This window comes from Podarcis pityusensis (genome assembly GCF_964106645.2).
Source record: "Podarcis pityusensis genome assembly, chromosome: 7".
NCBI classification, from domain to species: domain Eukaryota; kingdom Metazoa; phylum Chordata; class Lepidosauria; order Squamata; family Lacertidae; genus Podarcis; species Podarcis pityusensis.
The window spans coordinates 55187652-55207903 of NC_138031.1; the positions used below are offsets into that span (position 1 = coordinate 55187652).

The 20252-nt window shown below is 44.2% G+C and overlaps 1 protein-coding gene across 2 annotated transcripts; it reads left to right on the top strand.

Moving 5' to 3' along the window:
* The first annotated feature begins 845 nt into the window (after window positions 1–845).
* Window positions 846–20252, top strand: CNDP2 (carnosine dipeptidase 2). 2 transcript variants are annotated; one of them, XM_081014224.1, is made up of 12 exons: window positions 846–985; window positions 4182–4274; window positions 6281–6424; window positions 8373–8535; window positions 9497–9585; window positions 12422–12622; window positions 13742–13826; window positions 16087–16247; window positions 16829–16993; window positions 18489–18630; window positions 19065–19212; window positions 19420–20252. In XM_081014224.1, the coding sequence occupies exons 2-12, from the start codon at window positions 4212–4214 to the stop codon at window positions 19487–19489; spliced, it is 1431 nt and encodes a 476-aa protein (XP_080870350.1). In that variant the 5' UTR covers window positions 846–985; window positions 4182–4211; the 3' UTR covers window positions 19490–20252. The 2 variants fall into 2 exon arrangements, with proteins under 2 accessions (XP_080870350.1, XP_080870349.1); XM_081014223.1 differs by lacking the exon at window positions 846–985 and adding an exon at window positions 1196–1318.

Consider the following 20252-nt stretch of genomic DNA (forward strand, 5'->3'; position numbering starts at 1 on the left):
AAGGTGTCGGGTTTTCCTTTCTTGGAGGTTTTTAAGCAGAGGTTGGATGGCCTTCTGTCATAGATGCTTCAGTTGACATTCCAGCATTGCAGGGGATTGGGCTAGAGGACCTTCAGGTTCCCTTCCAACTCTACAATTCTGAAATTCTGTATTTTGCCAAAGTTGCCTTCTGACTTTTACAGCTTCCTTGATTTGCTCCTTTACTATACTTGTAACCCAGAAATTGTTTGGTGGAAGATAGCATCCTCTTGCCTCTCCCTTTCAGCTAACCCCATATCTTCTAGAAACATCCTCTTGTGAAATTATAATTTTCATGCAAGTGGACCGGAGGTGTCATCCTTGCACCTGGCCTTCGGTTTGGCACAATACGCACACACACACACATTTATATTATATTATATTATATTATATTATATTATATTATATTATATATCAAAAACGAACCCCATCGGTCCTTCACCAACTGACTAAGCAAACTCGCCCTTCCCTTGCGAATGAATTATTATTTCCACCGGCTGTGCATCTCGGTGGTACTTATATCTAAAATTTGGGCAATCTGTTCCACAATCCGGGTGTGCCGTGGGCGAGGCTTCCCTTTCTGAGTCTCTCCCATGCCTGAGACCCGCTGCGCCAGCCCCTTGACGCAGCTCTAGCAACAGGTCGGCATATTCCCCGGCTCCTAACCGGAAGGCTCACGACTCCCAAGACCTTTCGGCCGGGAAGCACCGACGCGTGTCCTTTAAAGGCTGGGCTTCTGGGGCTCCTCGCCGCCCGCTTCGCTTCCCTTCTGGCCTTCTCTCCTTCCTGCTTCGCGGCCAATGATTCCGAACCGAGCCGCGCGGACGGGCGCTGATTGGCCTTCGCGCGGTTCCAAAGGGGCGGGCCCCCGAGAGGATTTTAAGATCCGAGCTCTGTGCCTTTTGCTCGCTCTTCCATCGCTGCTGGACGGCAACTGCGAAAGGTGCACGTGGGAACGCGGCGCGGGGTGAGTAGCGGCTCCGTCCCGGCACAGCTGGTTCAAGGGGGGGAGGGGAAGGGGGACTGCAGATCCGGGGTGCCGAGTTGGCAAACTTTGCCGGGATCCGCTTCCCTTCCCCACCGCCGCCTCCCGCTTCTCATCGTGGGCAGATGGCGAGGAGGAGCCGCAGGGGATTTGCGCCTGTCGCCTCATCCCTTGGTCCCCTCCCATCCCCTCCGCTCCCCCCCCCCCCGCCACCCTGCAGCGATGGCTGCGGCGCTGATCCTGTCCAGGGGCTGCAGGGCACTTCTCCGCCCCAGCTGCCGCGCGAGGAGGTGGAGACCCGCCCCGATCCGCAGGGTGAGTGGGCTCCATCCAGGCGGTGCTGCCTCCAGCAGGGCGGTGTTGCGGCTGCGGGACGGGACGTTCCTCTTTGGGGAGCGGAATGGGCCTAATTCGGCCTTGGTGGGTCTCCGCCCTGCTTCCTTGGGAGCTGCGTGTCAAAAGGGCGAAGGGCGGGGCCTTTGCTTTCTCAGGGGCTTGAAGGTGTCCTGCAAATGAGGTTGCGCGATGTGCTCAGGGCCGGCCCACCCATGAGGTGAGGCGAGGTGACTGCCTCAGGTGGCAGGATTCACAGGGTAGCAGTAGCTGCTGTATATCTTTATCCGCCCCTCCTCCCATGTGCCTGACTTAGATACTCCTTCCCAGGCAGGGAGGTGAGGGGTCCTCATGTGGTGGTTGACCTCAGGTGACAAAATGTCTTGGGCCAGCCCTGGTTACATTGCACCTCAAAGGATCTCATCCCCACTGCTGCCTCCTGCTGCTGTGCCTTTATGCTCTTTAAGGCAAATGGCATGTGGGGCCTCCAAACTGCAGGTTTCTGTGGGTTGTGCCACTGAGGAAGGAGAGCAAGTGCCTCTTGAAAGTGACAGGCCAGTGCAGGATGCACCCTAAAGTGGAATGAACCTGCGCAACAAACTGAACAAGGCAGGCTTCTTAAAATTGTAAGCATCTGAGCTGAACTGTGGGAGAAAGATAAAAGTAGCTTTGTTGAATGCAGGAGCACATATCTCTTGTCATTGCTGACTACTGTGGTCTGTTTTAGGAATGGGCCTTCCTTAGCCTCTGCATTTCCACGCTGTAGCAATGGCACTGTGGCAACTTCTTGTACCCTTTCCTTCTTTCTGCCAGTTTCAGTTCCAGTTCCCTTTCGCTTCTTTCTTGTGCAGTGTATCTTCACTGACTGTTTTGCACACAACAGCTTTATAGCACGATGCAGTACTATTTGGATTACTGGATTTTTGTGTGACAAGACTGACCTCTGTTCTGGGACTGAAAACAAATTTTGGGGCTGAGTATGTGCTCAAAGGCACATTCCTTCCTTAATTCTAAGAATGCTGCCCCCTCCAACTTTGCACCTTACTGAAATTGGCAAAACTGAGGCATCTGTGACAAAAGAGAATCCCACAAACTAGAAGACTCTATTTGAACTAAAGAACCTGGTATGCTAGTTCAGTGTGTCCTCATGCCCACAAGCCATAAAAACTGTTTTAAATTAATGTTAGTCCAGACTGTAGGCGTGAGTGATATGGCCAAAGATTTGTAAATACGTCTGTGCTAAATGTCTTTAAAAATATTTAAAGGTAGTTATCAAGCAACAATCAATTAAAAATACCTAAAAAGAAAAATAACCAGAGAGTTAAAAAAATTAGTTTTGCTGAGCTGTCACACCTTCAGTGACAAAATAAAAATAAATCACATCAACATCTGCCTTATATTGAATTAGACCAATGGTTCATCTATTGTCTGTACTGACTGACAGTTACTCTCCAGAGTTTCAGACAGCATATTGAACCTGATACTGTACCACTTATCTCCCTGCTTGTACAAAAGCTTCTGCAAAAAGTACTTCTTTGGAAAGCCCATTCCAAATCCAGATATCAGAGCAGGAAGCCCCTGGAAGAAGGGCCTAGAAATCTGCCACATTGGGTAGTACATTCAGATATTGCAGCTGAGAGTGGAGTGGAATTGCTTCCCCCAGGGAAAGTGATTTGACAGCCTCCCCATGGTGGTGTACTTTGACTCAAATCTGGATGAAGCCCGCTAAAGTAGACAGCATGAATATTTGATTCTATATTTACTGCTAAATGACACTCTACCTACAGCACTGCTGTAAAACTGCTGGCTGCAGAAATTGTTCTTGAAATTGTTCTATTAGGACTTGGTGTATGTGGGTGGGAATACTAAGGAATGAAGTAAACAGTAACTGCCATTGTTAAATTGACACTCCAGAGTGGATCAGTTGTGTGATAACAGAAGACCAATTGAAACATTAAACTCTGCGAAAACCTGTTTGCCAAGCATGAAAATTCTTCCAAGGCTGGCACAAACCAAATTTAAAAGTTCAGGTGCTCAGCCACTTTCTTTTGGTGCTGATTAGTTTTGGCATGTTCCTAAAGATGGCACAAAAATGTGCACGACCACTTTCTTTTGCTTATATTGCAAAATGTTGATTGTGAATGGCAGGGCTGGGTGATATATTGTCCAAAACCTGTCTGAAGTCCATATCGTCATATCAGTTTCATAATTTTTGGCCTGGCAATATATCATGAATCGTGTGTGTGCACGCCCTATGCAAAAATCACAATGTGGGAAAAACCATGAATCCAGCCAGTGCTGCTCCTAATTCCTGCAGTCCCTGTTAACTCTGCTGGCTCACCTCTCCCCCTGGCTCCTGCAGAATGAGCTAGCTGAGTGCTCATGAACACACCTTGATTTTGAAACTTGCTGTTGAGCCCCTGCTACGAGATCACTCTTGTATGTAAATGGTTCTCTCGACAGTCCCTGCCGATGATTTGCTCACCACAAGTACTGTGCAGTCTGTCAAGCAAAGTGGAACAAGATATACACAGCTCATCTTAAATTGATGCTTGTCACAAGAGTGACCTCCCCTAAAACTGCAGAGTTTTAAGTAGAGAGCTGACACTGCTTTTCTTAGTTTGCTAACTTCCATCATGTGATCTGCAGAATGATTCATGGTGAGCTGCCTCATTTATCAAGTCCTCATGACTTCCCTGAAACTGCAGTGAGGCAGTTTAGAGGCAGACATTCATGTGTAAAGTATAAAGGCACCCTCTTGTCAGCTAATACTGCAAACTTTTGGAAAGCTCTGGAGTCTAAATATCCTTTCTCCCCTTTCTTCTTTTTTCAATTTGCCTTTTAGATTTTTCAGCCGCACTATTCAGATCAGAAAATGTCATCTGTCCTTGAGCCCCTCTTTGAGTATGTTGATAAACACCAGGACCTGTATGTTGAGGTAAGTGGCCTCTTCTGTGGACATTTTAAATCCAGTCTTGGCTTCCTCAGGCTGCAGAGCCTATACCTTACATCTTGATTTTGCTGCCACCAGTAGGAGCATCACTTAGGGGACATCCTGCTGGCAGAGGAGAAAACTTTTGCTGCTGTGCTACAAACAGTGCAGTGAATCCACTGGGGACAAGTTGGGAGATCCTCTAGAAATGGGGGTTGGGGGAGGAATCCATTAAAACCACCACCTACCCCATTCTCCTTCTGCTGGATCAAAAGCTGTCCCTGGACTGAAAGATGATTTTTATTCACAGAAGGCTTAAGTTTGGATTCAAACCTGTATGCATATGTTGAGCTGCAAAATTCCTTCTCTAAATAACAGGCTTGTGAAGCAAGTGCTGTAGAGCAGTTGCTGGCTAGTCTTAGGTGACAGCCGAAAAGTTGATCTGGCTGTCCTAAAAACCACATGCTGAGTGGGAGGACTGTATCCTTGGTGGCTTGGGAAGTTTTCATTTGCAGAGCCACCCATCTCTAAATGCTTCCTGTTCCATAATTTTCTTAAACCACAAAGCTGGTGCAGACATACTATTCCAGTCTCAGTTAAGAAACCCAAGAGTATCGCATGCTTCTCTCACTCTGTCTCCACACCTACCACACCTTAACCATGGTTAAGGTTTCCATCAGCGCATTGATAGTACTAGCCAAGGAATAAAGAACATTAAGCCTGCATTAGCCATAAGACTCATGGGCCGCAATGAAACCGCTATAGTTGCTGTTTCCTTTGCGGAGAACAACACATACAGATGATCAGGAGGTTGGAGGACAATATAATTCACGACTTATTTCCATGAAGATTTTCAAAATTCTTTACTACTTAGATTGAGGAGAGTGTACATTTTCTGCATCTGGACAGTATTGGTTCAGACTGCAAGAGTGTGTGTGCGTTTGTGTGTGTGCTTTTGTGTGGAGGAGCATTCATTCATATGATTCTTTAGCAGCAATCTGAACTGGTATAGCTTAGACACAGGTTTGCTGCCTCATTTAGAGGCCCTTGGATGGTTTGTGAAATGAATGGAAGACTGGGAAATGGTAACAGCGTTTTGCAGTTGCGTCCACACACACACATATATTGTGAGTAGCGCTATAACTTGGCTGGAGGAACTGAAACTAGTTATGCCTTGGGTGTAGCCTCTGAGCACAATTTAAGTGCTGACTAGCAAGTTGTTTGTTGACAGAAGCCAGAAGCTCCAACAGCCCTTGTAAACGGCCACTTTCATGGGGCCATTTGTCACCATGACAGTCAGCCATACTGAATAGAAATAGCCTGTGTGTAGTCATAGGAAACATGGGAAGCTGCCTTTATATCGACTCAGGCCTTAGGTCTATCTGGCTAACTGATATTGTCTACACTAACTTGCAGTAGCTCACCAAGATTTCAAACAGGGGTCTTTCCCACTTCTATTTGGAGACACTGAGGACTGAACTTATGATCCTTAGTGTGCAAATCAGGTGGTCTGCTACAGTGCTGTGGCTCTGAAGTGGGCTTTACTTGCTCCCGCATTGTGCTTTGAACTAGGCAAATGCAAAGAGGAGTGCTGGAGTGTGCCCATAACCAAATGTGATAGATTTCAACTTTAAAATCAGAAGGTGTACTAAATGGTAAAAGGGTTGGGAGCCACTGGGTAAGAATAGAGTGAAAACACTGTTTAACACGTGACATTGTTAAAAAAACCTGGCTTTTTCCACTCTGGGTTGCACTCCACCTCCCAAGATTGGCTGGGTGGGGGTGTCTCTGGTTATCTCCAGTAATGGGGCAACGGGGCATGTGTGTGTGCTTGCACGCGCACACACACACGGTTGGAAAATGGAGAGGAGCATTAGTGTTTCGTCTTCCAAAACACCCACCTTTGCAGCTTGCCTCCTCTAAAATCCTAGCCAAGCAAAATAAAAGCCTCAGATGTTTTATTATCTTTCTCATCTCCGGTCCTGCTTCTTTCCTGAACTGCGTACCTATAGCGGCTGGCTCAATGGGTGGCTATCCAGAGTGTGTCAGCATGGCCGGAAAAGAGGGGAGAAATCAAACGAATGATGGAAGTTGCTGCCAAGGACATTGAGCGGCTGGGTGGCACAACGGAGTTGAAGGATATCGGAAAACAGAAGGTAGGTAGATTTAGCCAAGGTAGTGCTTTCAATTGGATACAGCACCCTGGGTTAGGGGTGTTTCCTATGTCCTGTTATTGCCTGTGGACAATTGCTGTACTTGTCTGGTCCTGGGGGGAGAGGGGGCGGCTTAGAAGCAAATAGCAGCACCCAGCTGCCGGAACTGTGCTACATGTGCTAAGTTTACTGCCTGAAGATCTCCATTTGTGCACTTGCTTCACATCTTATAAAGATTGCTGCTTTCGCTGTCGTCTTTCTAAGACCTTGGGAACTAGCATGGCTTGGCTGTTGATGGGGGACAAATTTCTGTACGATCTGGAGGGAGTCTTGGGGGTTGCTGCTTGAACCATGAGCCTTGCTTGCTCTTCAAAGCAAGCTGTATCATGCTCAGCCTGTTCTATTTATTTATGTGGGTGATTTTGTTTTGTTTTTACCTTCAAGGGCAGGCTTGGTCTTTGTTTTCTGGTAGCTCTGCCTTTGTCTCAGGCTGTGTATCAGTGGTTGAAAACCATTGCCATGTAATAAGAATAACTCTAGTTTTGCATTAGAGCCACTTGGATAAGTAACATTTTTTCAATCCAGTGGCTGTTTTGAGAGGACCACATCAAGGGAGGGAAGAGTTATCTTCCCTGCCTGCTGCAACCCTGATAATGATCACACATCCCTTCTGATGCTATCTCCACTTTTTAAATACCCGTGTTAAATGCAAAGATGTGTTAGAGCCACAAGCTAGATGTGATATTTAAGTCTCCAAACTTAGTTTTGCCAACAGCAGCCTGTTCTTTTTCTGCTTAGGAAAACTTGCAGCTCTCCATTCTGTCACTTGTGTCTACAGCAAAAGGAGTTTGCTGTAGACCAGATGTAGGGAACCTTTAGCTCTGCAGATGTTGCTGAATGTCCCATCATCCCCAGCCATTGCCCATGCTTGCCAGGGACTGATAGTTTAGCAACAACGTACAAATTTAATAAATAATAACATATCAAATATCATCTGATGGGTGAAAGGTTCCCCACTCCTGCTGTAGAATGTCATCATGACATTCAATGTCATATGAATCAAGTCAAACAAGCCCTAGCAGGAAACTTGGAAAAGGAAAACCACCATATTTCATGACTCATCTGGTTTTAATATGTAGAAATTAGATTCTTCTCTCTGTGTAACTCCCAGATGAGCTATGATTAACTATGTTATAGGAACTTGTTTAATGTATTGAATGGTACCTTTTGAATTTGCATTCTTTCCCCCCTGCTTGCACAATGTAGCAGTGCGTTCCTTGCAGAAACTTAAAATTATTAATAAATATTTCCTGCAAACTTAAACAGTGTACTCAATAGTATTCATTTCAGAGTTGCACATATTTTCTGATTGCAGACCACCACATGCGTTGCATTTTCCGCTGCATTATAGAAGAGAAGGCACTTCTTAAAACCCTAATGTACCTTGTTTTTCAGAAGCGTAATGCAATGTTATCACATGAAAATGCATTGGCTGGGTGTTTTTACACTGCATACTTGCATCCTTGGTATCTTAAGAAAGTATGGCAGCTGCCACAGGAGTTTAGGCAGCCAAGGGGAGCAGCAGCAGCAGCGGGAAATGCAGGGAAGGGGAAACAGGTCAGGGCTGCTAAGGAACAGCAGATCATATGTGGCCCACAGTACCCTAAAGAAGGGATGGGAAACCTGTGGTCCTCTGAATGCTGTTGAACTACAACTCCCATCAGCCCCAGGCGGTGTGGGCATGGATGGTGGGGGTTATAGTCCAGCTGCATCTTCATGACCACATGTTCCTCCCTCCCTCTTTGGAAACCTGCAATAATAATACAGAAATGTGCTTTTGAGAACATTGGCTTATACATCTTGCAATGGAATTCATGGTACCTCAAATGATAATAAGAATAAAGGCCCTTAGATGCATTTTGCCATTTACAGTTTGCATCTCTAATTCTAGCTGCCTGACGGTTCAGAGATTCCTCTGCCTCCAATCATTCTGGGCACACTTGGCTCAGATCCTCGCAAGAAGACAGTTTGCATCTACGGACACCTGGATGTACAACCTGCAGCACTAGACGATGGCTGGGACAGCGAACCTTTCACCTTGGTGGAAAGAGACGGTAAGGCATGCAAACACCTGGCTTGCCTCTCTATGAATTTTTACCTGCAAAGATAAAATGCCTGTCAAGCTAGACATTACTCTAAAAAAGAGTAGCAGGAATTCCAACCACAGTTAAATGCAGATAATGGTGAAAAATACAATAATGGTGCAATGGACCTGCTCTCCACCCACCCACCCACCCACCCATCCAAAGAAAAACCCCAGTAAAGACTGAGAATTCTCAGTAGCCAGGAAATATTCAATTTTGTTCGTTATAGTAATAAGTAGGCTTGTGGTTGTTGATTTAAAGGCTAATGACTAAGCTAATTCCCGCCTTCACAAACTGACACTATGGTAACAATAGCTTCCTTGCAGCTCTCCATCCAAGGTTCCTTCAGTGACCATTTCCTTGTATGGGACATTTCCCTGGTGGTACAAATGTGTCACTTGGTCTGGCCCAATTCTTATTTTGGGGTTCCCTTATTGATTTGTGGCAGCTGTTGCCATTGCGCAGAGATAACATTTTGCCCCAGAGAATGATGATGCAGCTTGAAGTGGAGTGTTTCCCAATGATGAAAATGCATGATTTGGACTATCACTATTCACATTTTTTGGTGTAGGGTCAAATAAACTTAGGTTGTTCACAGAGCTCTTTATTGAATAAAGAACTGGGAACCTGAAACTTCAGAATCATAAAAAAATGTATAAGACTATGATAACTAAGGACTCCAGATATTTTCCAACTACTGAGGGTTTAGATCTTGCCCTCAGTAGTACCAATTTGCTACTAATTTTGGTCCTGGCTCATATACTAGAAATAATTTCCTGCTCCAATCTGCTTTTGTTTTGCTGGAGTTTATTATTATTATTATTCATAATAATAAATAATTTTATTACTTTATAATGGTATGCTGTTTTGGAAGGAACTGCATGGCCTGTGAATGGTTTTAATTAAGAGTATTGTCACTCCTTCTGCCTAGGAAAGCTGTATGGCCGAGGGTCGACAGATGATAAAGGCCCAGTGCTTGCCTGGCTGAATGCCCTGGAGGCTTATCAACAAACTAAACAGGTATGGTTTGAATTCTCTTTCAGTTTGCTTCGCTAGTAAAAGATTAAATTTTTGACCTTCACTGTTTTAAACTACTGCAGTTATCAGTAAAGATAACGATTAAACCTGCTGGATACAGAATTAGTCCAAGAGCCATGGTTTGTTATCTGCTGAATGGCAAGTTTTTTGACTCTCTGGAAGTATTTGCTTGGCTTCCCCCCAGCTTGTTCTGCTCTCCAAGGCTGCAACAAGGCAACACTAGGCAGGCTATGTTTTAGGTTTGCTCCTTTTACCCCTTTCTTAGTCTTCATTGTTGTCATTACCTATCTAGTTCTGAAAATTTCCTAGGCATTATACAAAGATCAAAAAATGAGAGTGACCTTGTTCTCAGGTTTACAAGTATTGGAAGGGAAGATGGAAATCCAACAGATATGAATACCCAAGACTTTTAGTTGCATCATGGCTGAGTGGACTGGCCATGGAGGAGGAGCCAAACAACAATTGGTCTCAGTGAAGATGGTGGAAGGGGTTGTGCTGCCTCTCCCCCCTGCTCAGCTGCAGCCAGGTGGAATGACTGCAATTGCCACATAGCACTAGATTGCTGAAGTTCAGCACCAGGAGCTGCTCTGGTCCCAAGCCTGAGCTCCTGCTCAATGTTCTGTTCTATAGAATTGTAGGGTTGGAAGGGTCCCCGAGGGCTATCTAGTCCAACCCACTGTAATGGAGCAATCTTTTGCCCAATGTGGGACTCAAACCCACAACCCTGAGATTAAGAGTCTCGTGTTCTACCAACTGAGCTACCCTAGCTTTTGCCAACCTGCTGCCCTCCCGATGGGTTTGGAGCGCTATTGCCATCAGCCCCAGCCAGCCACCAAGTTGGTGAATGCTATTGTACTGGATAAGTGAGAAGAGCGAGTTAGGGTTGGCAGCGGGGAGTGACTTCCACAGCACATGTCCCCTGAAACACACAAGCACTGCCCATTCTGTTAGTTGTTTAAGGCTGGAGGAAGGTGAGGCTGTTCTAGTCCTGAGTAATTTGCCACTAGGGGCATTTGCTATTCATAACAGAAGAGCAGTAATTTACGGGCTGATTTGCTCAAGGACTGGTACAGACATTATGTCCTCTAATCCAGGGGTGGGGGAAACCTGTTTCAGCCAGAGGAATGCATAACCTTCTGGGGGCTCCATGCTGCCATGTGGAGCAGAGATATGAGTGAGTGAAGCAACCGATTTTATCTTTATACAATGGCCTAATTTCTACACCCCCCACCCCTCTGTATCCTCCATCAGGCAAGCAAGCAGCATTATCAGAATTCAAGGACACATTCTAGGCAGGCAAAAACTCTCAAGGCCAGTGAGGAGTGTGGCTAGGGAAGAGATATGGCCTAAAGCAGGGATCGACAAACTACGGACCCTGGGCTGGATCAGGCCCACCTGGGTCCTAAATCCGGCCCATGCCGTGAAGCCAGAACCCACCATGAAGCCAAGACTCCCAGCGATGGCAATGGGAGGAAGAAGCCAAGCAGTGGCAGCTCTGCCAATCAAATACCGCACCTGGTTTACCTCAGTGCTGCGTGGGGACGTCTCTGCCAATCAAACGCTGCACTTGGTTTACCTCAGAGGCGTTTGATTGGCAGAGACGTCCCCACGCAGCACTGAGGTAAACCAGGTGCAATGTTTGATTGGCAGAGCTGCCACCGCTTGGCCTCTTCCTCCTGCTGCCGCCGCCGCCCTGGTGCTCCTGTGGGCCAGTGAGCGGAGCGGACGAGCTCACTCTGCCTACCCCCGCTTCACAAGAAGCAGCGGTGGTGGCAGCAGCAGCCCCTGGGAAGGTAAGTGCAGCACCTTCTTTCTCTAGACGGGGAGGAAGCCTGTGTCGGTCACCCCCACCAGCCCTTACGCGAATAAGGCAGGCAGCAAACCGAGAAGGTGGCTAGGGCTGGGGGTTAGGCAGGGAGGAGGACTACTTGCCCCCCTCACAGTGTGCATAGGAATTCGTTGTTTTAGAGTCTGGCCCTCCACAAGGTCTGAGGGACAGTGGACTGGCCCCCTGCGGAAAAAGTTTGCTGACCCCTGGCCTAAAGTGTATCCAGAGGACCAGATAGAGAGGCACAGAGGGCTGCATCTGGCAAAGGTTCTCCACTCCTATTCTAATCCACAGGTTTGGAACCACCCAAATCAGTCAAGGGCTGCTTTGATGTGGGCTAATATAAGACAGCCACATCAGTACATCAAGCAACAAAAAATGTTGCAAACAAAACTTTTGTCTTGATGGAAATAGTAATGTTCACCCCAATCTGGATCAGAACCATAGGAGAGGGGCTAAAGGGTTCAAGTCCTCCTTATCACCCATCCTGTACCAAACCTGCCATCTACTCTTAATAAGTTCACAGAGTTTCCAAGGTGTGGTGTCTGGCCCCTACATGATTTGCAGTTCTCATTTCCAGTTGTTAAACAATAGCAACAACCTCCACCCCACACATCCCAAATTATGCTGCTACAAGTTTGGAGGGAAGGGAAACCAGGAATGGAGTTTTGTGTGAAGGGACTGTAAGCTTAATTCTGGTACTGAAAACAGATTCCTGGACTCTGATGTACTTGTGGATGACCTATCCTATCTGCCTTTCTTTCTGAGCCACTATTTTGCACTTTGCTCCAGCTGCTGGATCGTGGGGTACTAGAAAAAAATAAATGGAAATACCTCGTTTGTGAAATGCTCTTCCCCAGGAGGCTTGCCTGGTGAAAAGTTTTCTCTTCAACCAGGTGTTTGACTGATTAAAACCTGCTGCAAGCTTAAATTGTGAAAAACACTGTGCACACCCTCTTCAGCTCATTCTGTTCCATTTTCTCCATACAGGAAATTCCGGTTAATGTCAAGTTCTGCCTAGAAGGTATGGAGGAGTCTGGCTCTGAAGGCCTTGATGATTTGATTTTTGCACAGAAAGATGCCTTCTTCAAAGGTGTAGACTATGTTTGCATCTCTGACAACTACTGGCTGGGCAAGAAGAAGCCCTGTATCACCTATGGCCTGAGGGGCATCTGCTATTACTTCATAGAGGTAAAGATTAAAAGAACAAATATTCCTGTTAAAGAAGACAAGTATACTTTATGAGTTGTATTCAACTCATTACTCAGAACAGACCAGTTGAAATTCCAGGACCTAACTTAATTATGCTCATTAATTTCAACAGATCTACTCATGAGAAAAACATACTTGGACTAAGATACTAATTTTAATTGTTGAAGAGTCGACATCTGTGTGGTTGACTTGTTTGAACAGAAGTATGCAGAACACCAAATTTTGCATAGTTTTAGAAAATGCGATAGCACTTGGCTTATGAATATTATATACAATTATAAGTGTGCATCTGTAACACAGTAATAATGGCATTCTAGTGCCTATCAAACATTATAGGTGGAATTCAATGTCACACTTTGACAAACATAGCATCTGTACAAGCATTTCAGCTTGTCAGATGGAATGATCCTCTGTCTCCTCCCCCATGTACTGCTCTTGGGGTTCTCCTGATGCTCCCGCCCCCGCTACTTTCCATGGGAAGGGGGGGGGAAAGCCCCAGTGAACTTTTGGGATGCAATTAACAGTCATTATTCAAAGGCTGTTGTACAGGCTGAACAAACCAGGTAGAGCCTTGCAAAAACTGTTTGTTGGGCAAAAACGTGGACCTGGTAACCATCACTGTAGGTCCAACTTTGAAAGGCATGCCAGCCACCTATCATTAATGTACCTTAAGAGCAGATAAACTGGATAAGAGGACAAATGTATTTATATTTATTCTAAATTTGTTTTCTGTTGCATGCAAAAAGAGAAATGAAAAATAAAATCCTTGAGCAGAAATGTGGTTCATTCCTGTCACAGCAAAAGTGCTTTTAGCGGCTTGGTTCCTTCGGACAATTCTTTCATCTTTGCATAAATATAGAACCAACAGTGCAATATTTTAGTCGATTTCAATTTTAAGCATAAGCAGAATACTGAAAATGAGTAGATTTTTTAAAAAAAAGATTATCTGAAACAAAAGTTCCAAGCAGCCTATCTCTTACCTGGTCCCAATGGTATAATAAGCTGGTGGCTACCAGGTAATTCTGAAAGATGGAAATAATGACGTGCATGTGATTGTTAATGGATTGTGTTTGAGGTTTGTTTGTTTCTGACATACAGGTGGAATGCAGTGACAAAGACCTTCACTCTGGAGTTTATGGCGGCTCAGTGCATGAGGCTATGACGGACCTCATTGCTTTGATGAGTAAGTAGGCCATACCTCCTAGTTCTGCTCTTAGAAATGGGAATCTTCTAGCAACTGCAGAAGAAAAAGCAATGTGCTTGCAGTTCAAAGGCCTTCTCACTGGGGAAAAAATAAAAGCAACACCCCCACCCCTGCCAAGTTAGGGTTTATGATAATAGCAAGGTTAACAATTGATGGACTAGCCAGAGTGTTAATGAGGGCAAAGATCCGTTTGTGGGGCAAAGGTATACATAAATAATCTGAGTGTAAATGTTATCTACAAGGCACAATCACAAGTTTTTTCTCACCTTTTTGAATACTGCTTTAGTTTATGCTGAAGCATGCAGTTGAGTGTGGACTCTGGTTGCCACTCAAATCTTGCACAAGGCAGACAGCATTTAATAAGAAATCTGGTTTGTATGTGTTAAAAATGGTTAGGTGGGTGGACAGATGACCTAATTTATATTGTAAACCACTCTGTGATCTTTAGGTGAAGGGCAGTATAGAAGTAGTAGTAGTAGTAGTAGTAGTAGTAGTAGTAGTAGTTAATGCTTGGCAAGACTTTCCCCCCTCCTGTAGGTTCCTGCCAATAAGTTGCGGCCCTTCTCTCTGTGCCCCCACCCCCAATCTGACATCTGAAGGGCAGCCATGAGACAGCCCAATGTGTTGTTCAATTGAGCTCCAGGCAAATACTTTTTCTGTTCTCTCAAGTCTCATAAGATCGTGTGACATGGTAAATGGAATCGATTAATAAATGGAAGTTGCTGATACTTTCTCTCTCCCCCTCCTGCCCTCCCTGAGTGGTAAGAGTGTTGGACTGGAAGCAACTTTGGGGCAGCAAATCAGATGTGAGCCGGCCCATTTTACAGCACAAGCTCATACTGCTGAGATGATCACATTCCCTGTTTAGAGTTCTTAATCCAAGTGGGTTGAGTGATTCAGCTGGATTGAATAGGCAAGCATTTTGCTTCCGTACCAAAGGATGTGTTGGCTCATAGTGAATCCTTGCTGCCTCTGACTGTATGCTAAAATAGTTATGAACTGCTTCTGTTTGAAACAAATCATACTTCAACTGCACCACTGCAGCTTGTGATTGTTGCTGGTGCATCAAACAAGGGTTGTGGTACGCAGTCACATGAACAGTTCAGTGCCTTGGTGCCTATCCACTCATCCAGCACTTTGGCCACATCAACTGGTCTCTCATCTTTACTTGAAGGAAGGCCTGGGAATAATGATTTGGCTGACGGTTGTTCCAAATTTTCCTTGGCTCAGTAAATAGAGTTTGCTGCTTTTGCAGTGGATGAACAAGGGCAATCTCTGAAATCAGTCTTCACTCAGGAGATCTTATGCAAGTAGGGAGGGCCTTTGGACATCACCAGCAGTAATAAAATCTAAAGTCCTAGAAATTAATTACTAGAAATAGGTGGCTGGCTAACATCACTCAAGACATCTGTAAGAATTGACTGCATAAGTCATGAGCAAGCAGCTATAGCAAAACACTTGGGGCTTGTTTTCTGTTTGTGTTTCTGACTTTTGCTTTGGGAAAGGTGAATCCACATTGCAGTTATCATATTTATGCTCTAATTCAAGCTTAAAGGTGAATTAGAACTTTTAAAAATGAGGTTCCTTAAAATAAAGGAAAATATTTGAGGCCTTTCATTGTTTTATGCAAAACGAACGACTGCTTCAGTCTCTGAATTTATCAGCCAAGTGAGTCAGCAGAAATGTCCTAAAAATCGGAGGTGGGAGCACAGCGGAGTGCTCAGATGACTATCGCCACGGTGTTCAGTCTGGGCTTGACCAAAACAACCACTCTGTGAATTGGCTGTAAGGCAGATAGCTTAGCTGGTGGTGCTGAAAGCCAACGAAAATATCAGCACTGAAGACTTCTCAGTTTATTTGTTTGATTTAAAGTTGCTGAGGATGTCAAAACCACTTGGAAAACAGGATGCTGGCTGTGCTCCCTCTGTCACAGGGATTGAGGAATTTGTGGCTCTCCAGAAGGTGTTGGGATTTCAGCTTCCGTCAGCCTGAGCCAGCATGGCCAACAGTCAGATATGATGGGATCCATCAATATCTGGATGGATCATGTTTCCCATCTTAGTCCTATCAGCCCTCGGTGATCAGGTGCCTATTGTACTTTCCATGAACTCCCCAGGCTGCTATTTCACTTCAATTTATGTGACATGGAAGCAAGAGGTTTATGAATATCAGCAAGCAATATTTGAAGATTTTTGGTTTCTCTGGCTGCCTTTGGTATTATATGTCTTCTTTGTTGCAGGCTGCTTGGTGGATAAAAAAGGGAAGATTCTCATCCCTGGCATAAATGATGCAGTGGCTCCCCTCACTGACGAAGAGTGTAAACTTTATGACCAAATTGACTTTGATATGGAGGAATATGCAAAAGATGTAGGAGCCACACGACTACTGCATGCAACAAAGGTATGATGGGTCTCTCCATCTTTGGGATCCAGTTCCTCTAGCAATGAAGAATCAGTGTTGTTACATATTTTCCCCCATAACACTTCCCTGCCCCAGCAATATAAGATTTTAGGGATGGCTTGAAGACAACAACCCATGCTATAGTGACCTCCTAACTGGACTACTGCAACCTTTTCTGTGGTGCCTCCTCCCCATCTGTGCAACTCACTCCCTATGGGAGGAATTTGTCTCCTTCATTGAAGGTCTTTAAAATTGTGGTGGGGAAACTTTTTGGCCTGGTGGGCCAGATCACCATCTGTGCCAACTCTCCAATTCTATAATTCTTTATATGCCATTTAGTGGACAGTAGTAGCCATGTTGGTCCTAAAAAATAGAAGGTACATAATGACTATCATTTTAGATTAGCATAGAAAGGTGAAAGAGTGTGTAAGCTTCCAAACGCAATGGTTTACACATTCTTCTTCTATTCAAATGGGCCCTGTAAGTTGATAGTTTTTTTTTTACTTAATTCTGGCTCTAGACTGAATACTCACAACTGCTTCCAGAATCCTATCATATCTCTTCTTCAATTCCCTTTCTAGAAAGATATATTGATGCACAGGTGGCGATACCCATCCCTGTCACTGCATGGAATCGAAGGAGCTTTCTCTGGATCGGGAGCTAAAACTGTGATTCCGCGGAAAGTGATTGGCAAATTTTCAATCAGACTGGTGCCAGACATGACTCCAGAAGTTGTGACTGAGCAGGTATGTTGGTGTGTGTGTGTGTGTGTGTGTGTGTGTGTGTGTGTGATAATCCAGGTCTAAGGCCAGCCTGAGATGAATCTCACCATGGGTGGTACTCAGCCAGGTTTAACTCAAGAGTAGACCCATTGAAATTAATGCACATAGTCAGTCCCATTAGTTTCTGTAGGACTACTCTTGAGTAAAATTAGTTGTCTTAAATAGAAGACGATGGGATGGAAAGCAGAAAGAACAGGATGAAGTTCAAAGACTGTTTGTTAAGATAACTTAATTGGAAAAAAATGCAAATATCAGATAGGCTTAGGATTTAAATATGTATTGTTAGAGAATAACATGTTTAAAGTTAAAATGAAAAGAAGGAAAGATGTTAAGTGATTAATTTTATGAGAAAATTGGTTTTGGAAAACTGTTACAATGATATACACTGAAATTCAGCCAGGGGGATTTGAGGAAGTCACTTAACAATGTTACTATGATTGGATTAAGTACAATTAAGATGTATGTATGTTTGTTTGTTTGAAAATTTTGGAAAACCAATAAAAACTTTTTTGGGAAAAAAGGAAAGCAGAAAGAACAGGTTGCATCCAGTGAAGTTCTACTTTGAGTTGACCCCTTGAAATGAATGGATGAATGCTAGTCGTGCCCACTTATTTCAAGGGGTCTTCTCTGAATATAATTAACATTTGATGCATCTCTGCTGTGGGGAGGGGGAGGGAAGCAGAAACATGTACCTCTGTATAGGACAAAAAGTAAACACGGGTCCCCTGAGTTTAGTGTCCCTCCTCGCTTTATACTCAATCTTATATTTGTCCATCTTCTCCAGGACTGTCTGCTCTGACTGGCAGTAATGGACCTTAGATGGACACAGTGTTTTGTCTTCATGCTAGAAAGGCCCTCATTTTCACAGAGCTCCAGTATCTATAAGCTGCAGCTCTCAAACTTCTTGGTAGTAATGGTGCTGAAATTAATTGTGCTGTTTATTCCTTGATATGGAAAATACTAATTATGTACATTAGACAAACAGTTATTAATTGGAGCACTGTTCTAGCAGCTAGAGCAGCTGTTAAATTTATAATTGGACAGATGCAGAGGTCCTTTTCTGTGACAGGGAAAGGCACTCCCTCATGGGTTAAGTGGTTTTTGTAGGGTTGGAGTTTTTTTAATAAAAAATCTCCCTTCACATCCATCAGCCCCATCCACAAATTTATTCAGGTGAATCACTTGTTTTCTGTGTAGCTAGGCATTTTGTGGATTTTATGCTAGGATAGTGTGAGACAGATGCATAATTGGGATATAAAATATTTGTGCCTACGCAATTCCTATTTTGTCCCTGCTCTGAAAGTGGGCGAACTGCATAAAGGTGATGCTTAGCATTTCAGATGTAGTTTCAAAACTTGCTTTCCTGACTGCAAGTGAATTCATGCATAAAGAACTGAGCACCAATGCAATTGCTCCACTCTTCTTAGAAGTCTTAAGGTTTATTCTTTTTTTTTTAAAGGTCAAAGATTACTTGTCCAAAAAGTTCGCTGATCTGCACAGCCCCAACAAATTCAAAGTGTACTTGGGCCATGGTGGAAAGCCTTGGGTTTCAGATTTCAACCATCCCCACTACATGGCTGGAAGAAGAGCTATGAAAACAGGTGAGATACTGAAATCTTAATCAAAATGGCCCAATCAGAAAGAGACCGATCCCATTGGAATGTAGCAGAGAGATTAAAATGGGTTTCTTGTGTTATGAAAAGCAACCTTTTATCAGTTTTGTAATGCCCTGCTTAGCTGTAATGCTGTTGTGATTCATTATTGCTTTGTCCCAGGGGCAAGCATTCTTCTCTTGGTGCTTGTACACATTCATAGAAAAGTACATGAGGGATATTAATCAGAAGAGAGAGAATTTGACTGAGGGGTGATTTGTTAAGCTGGGATCCCATCATTCATGCTAGCTTGCAAGTGATGCAACCTGCAGTCCGACAAGATCTGGATGGCATTTTGTTGACTACCCATTTGTTAAGTTTTCACTTAAAGATGAAAAATTGTCAGTGTTGTACACTGTATTTTCACTTCTCTCCCTTGCTAGTCTTTGGCGTAGAGCCAGATTTGACCAGAGAGGGAGGAAGCATTCCTGTCACCCTGACCTTCCAAGAAGCAACAGGCAAGAATGTAATGCTGCTTCCTGTTGGCTCTGCAGACGATGGAGCCCATTCTCAGAATGAGAAACTCAACAGGTAAGGCATATTGTGCATAAGAGAGGCAGCTACTTATGTTTCTATAGGTGCACCTGTCTAGACCTAAGAAAGGTAACTCAGGACTGTAAGTACCTGTGATCCTCTAGGTTGACACAAATACATACTGTATTTCTGTGTCCTGCATTTTTTGCAGTGGTGTTGGTGAATTTTCATTGCATCCATTAATCCTAGATTTCTTCTTCCTAGGTACAACTATATTCAAGGTGTCAAACTCTTGGGTGCATACCTTCATGAAGTTTCCCAGTTGAAGGACTGAATCTATATTTCCTCAAGCAAAGTTGCTTTGGGACGTGAAAGTTACTTCCTTGCAACTTTTTAAAAAGTGCACTATTTTCGTCTCCTCTTCTCCTGCCAGACTAATTCATACTGAGATGCCTGGTGAAATATTTTTGACTCCATATCGAGCACTTTATAGCGGCAGATCAACAAACGACAAAAATAGTGTGCTCAGTTTTAAGTACAACTGCAGGATTATAAGGCCCTAATCTACTTATGTACTGTTTCAAACGGAAGATAAAGGGTGGGGGAGGAAGGAAGTCTATTATTTTTCCATAATCTGATGTGTCAAAGTAGCAGCGAATGACCAGTAATGCTTCTCCCAACCTCTCTCACTTCTACATCCTCCTATAATCATCATTTTCTCTTTAAATTTATCACATTAAATTTTACCAAACCAGAATTTGAGGGCAGCTCCCAGATTTTTTTTACAAGGCAAAACCCCTTGTGTTTTTTGTTTAGAAAAAGAAATAAAGTCATCATGAAAAGTTTTCAAATGGTCTGGCGGGGGGCGGGGACTTCAGTGGGTGGCAAATGAGATGTCCATCCCCTCCCCACTGTGATACTCCTGGCTGTGAGGTTGTGTCTTGTCAGACACCTGTGCCTGTTAGGAATCTCTGCAGACCTTGAAGACATCATATATTCTGAGCTATTAATAACAACAAACTGGTAGTTTTTCTAAAGCATTATTTGTACTCCATGTGGAAAGCTGCTAAATAAAAAAATAGCTCTGGCGCTACTAA

Excerpts from the sequence above, each read along its gene's own strand:
- CNDP2 (XM_081014223.1), top strand. The coding sequence starts at position 1,226 with ATGGCTGCGGCGCTGATCCTGTCCAGGGGCTGCAGGGCACTTCTCCGC. Across the intron at positions 1,319-4,181 it reads GACCCGCCCCGATCCGCAGG|ATTTTTCAGCCGCACTATTC; the intron begins GTGAGTGGGCTC and ends TTTGCCTTTTAG. Across the intron at positions 19,213-19,419 it reads CAGAATGAGAAACTCAACAG|GTACAACTATATTCAAGGTG; the intron begins GTAAGGCATATT and ends TCTTCTTCCTAG.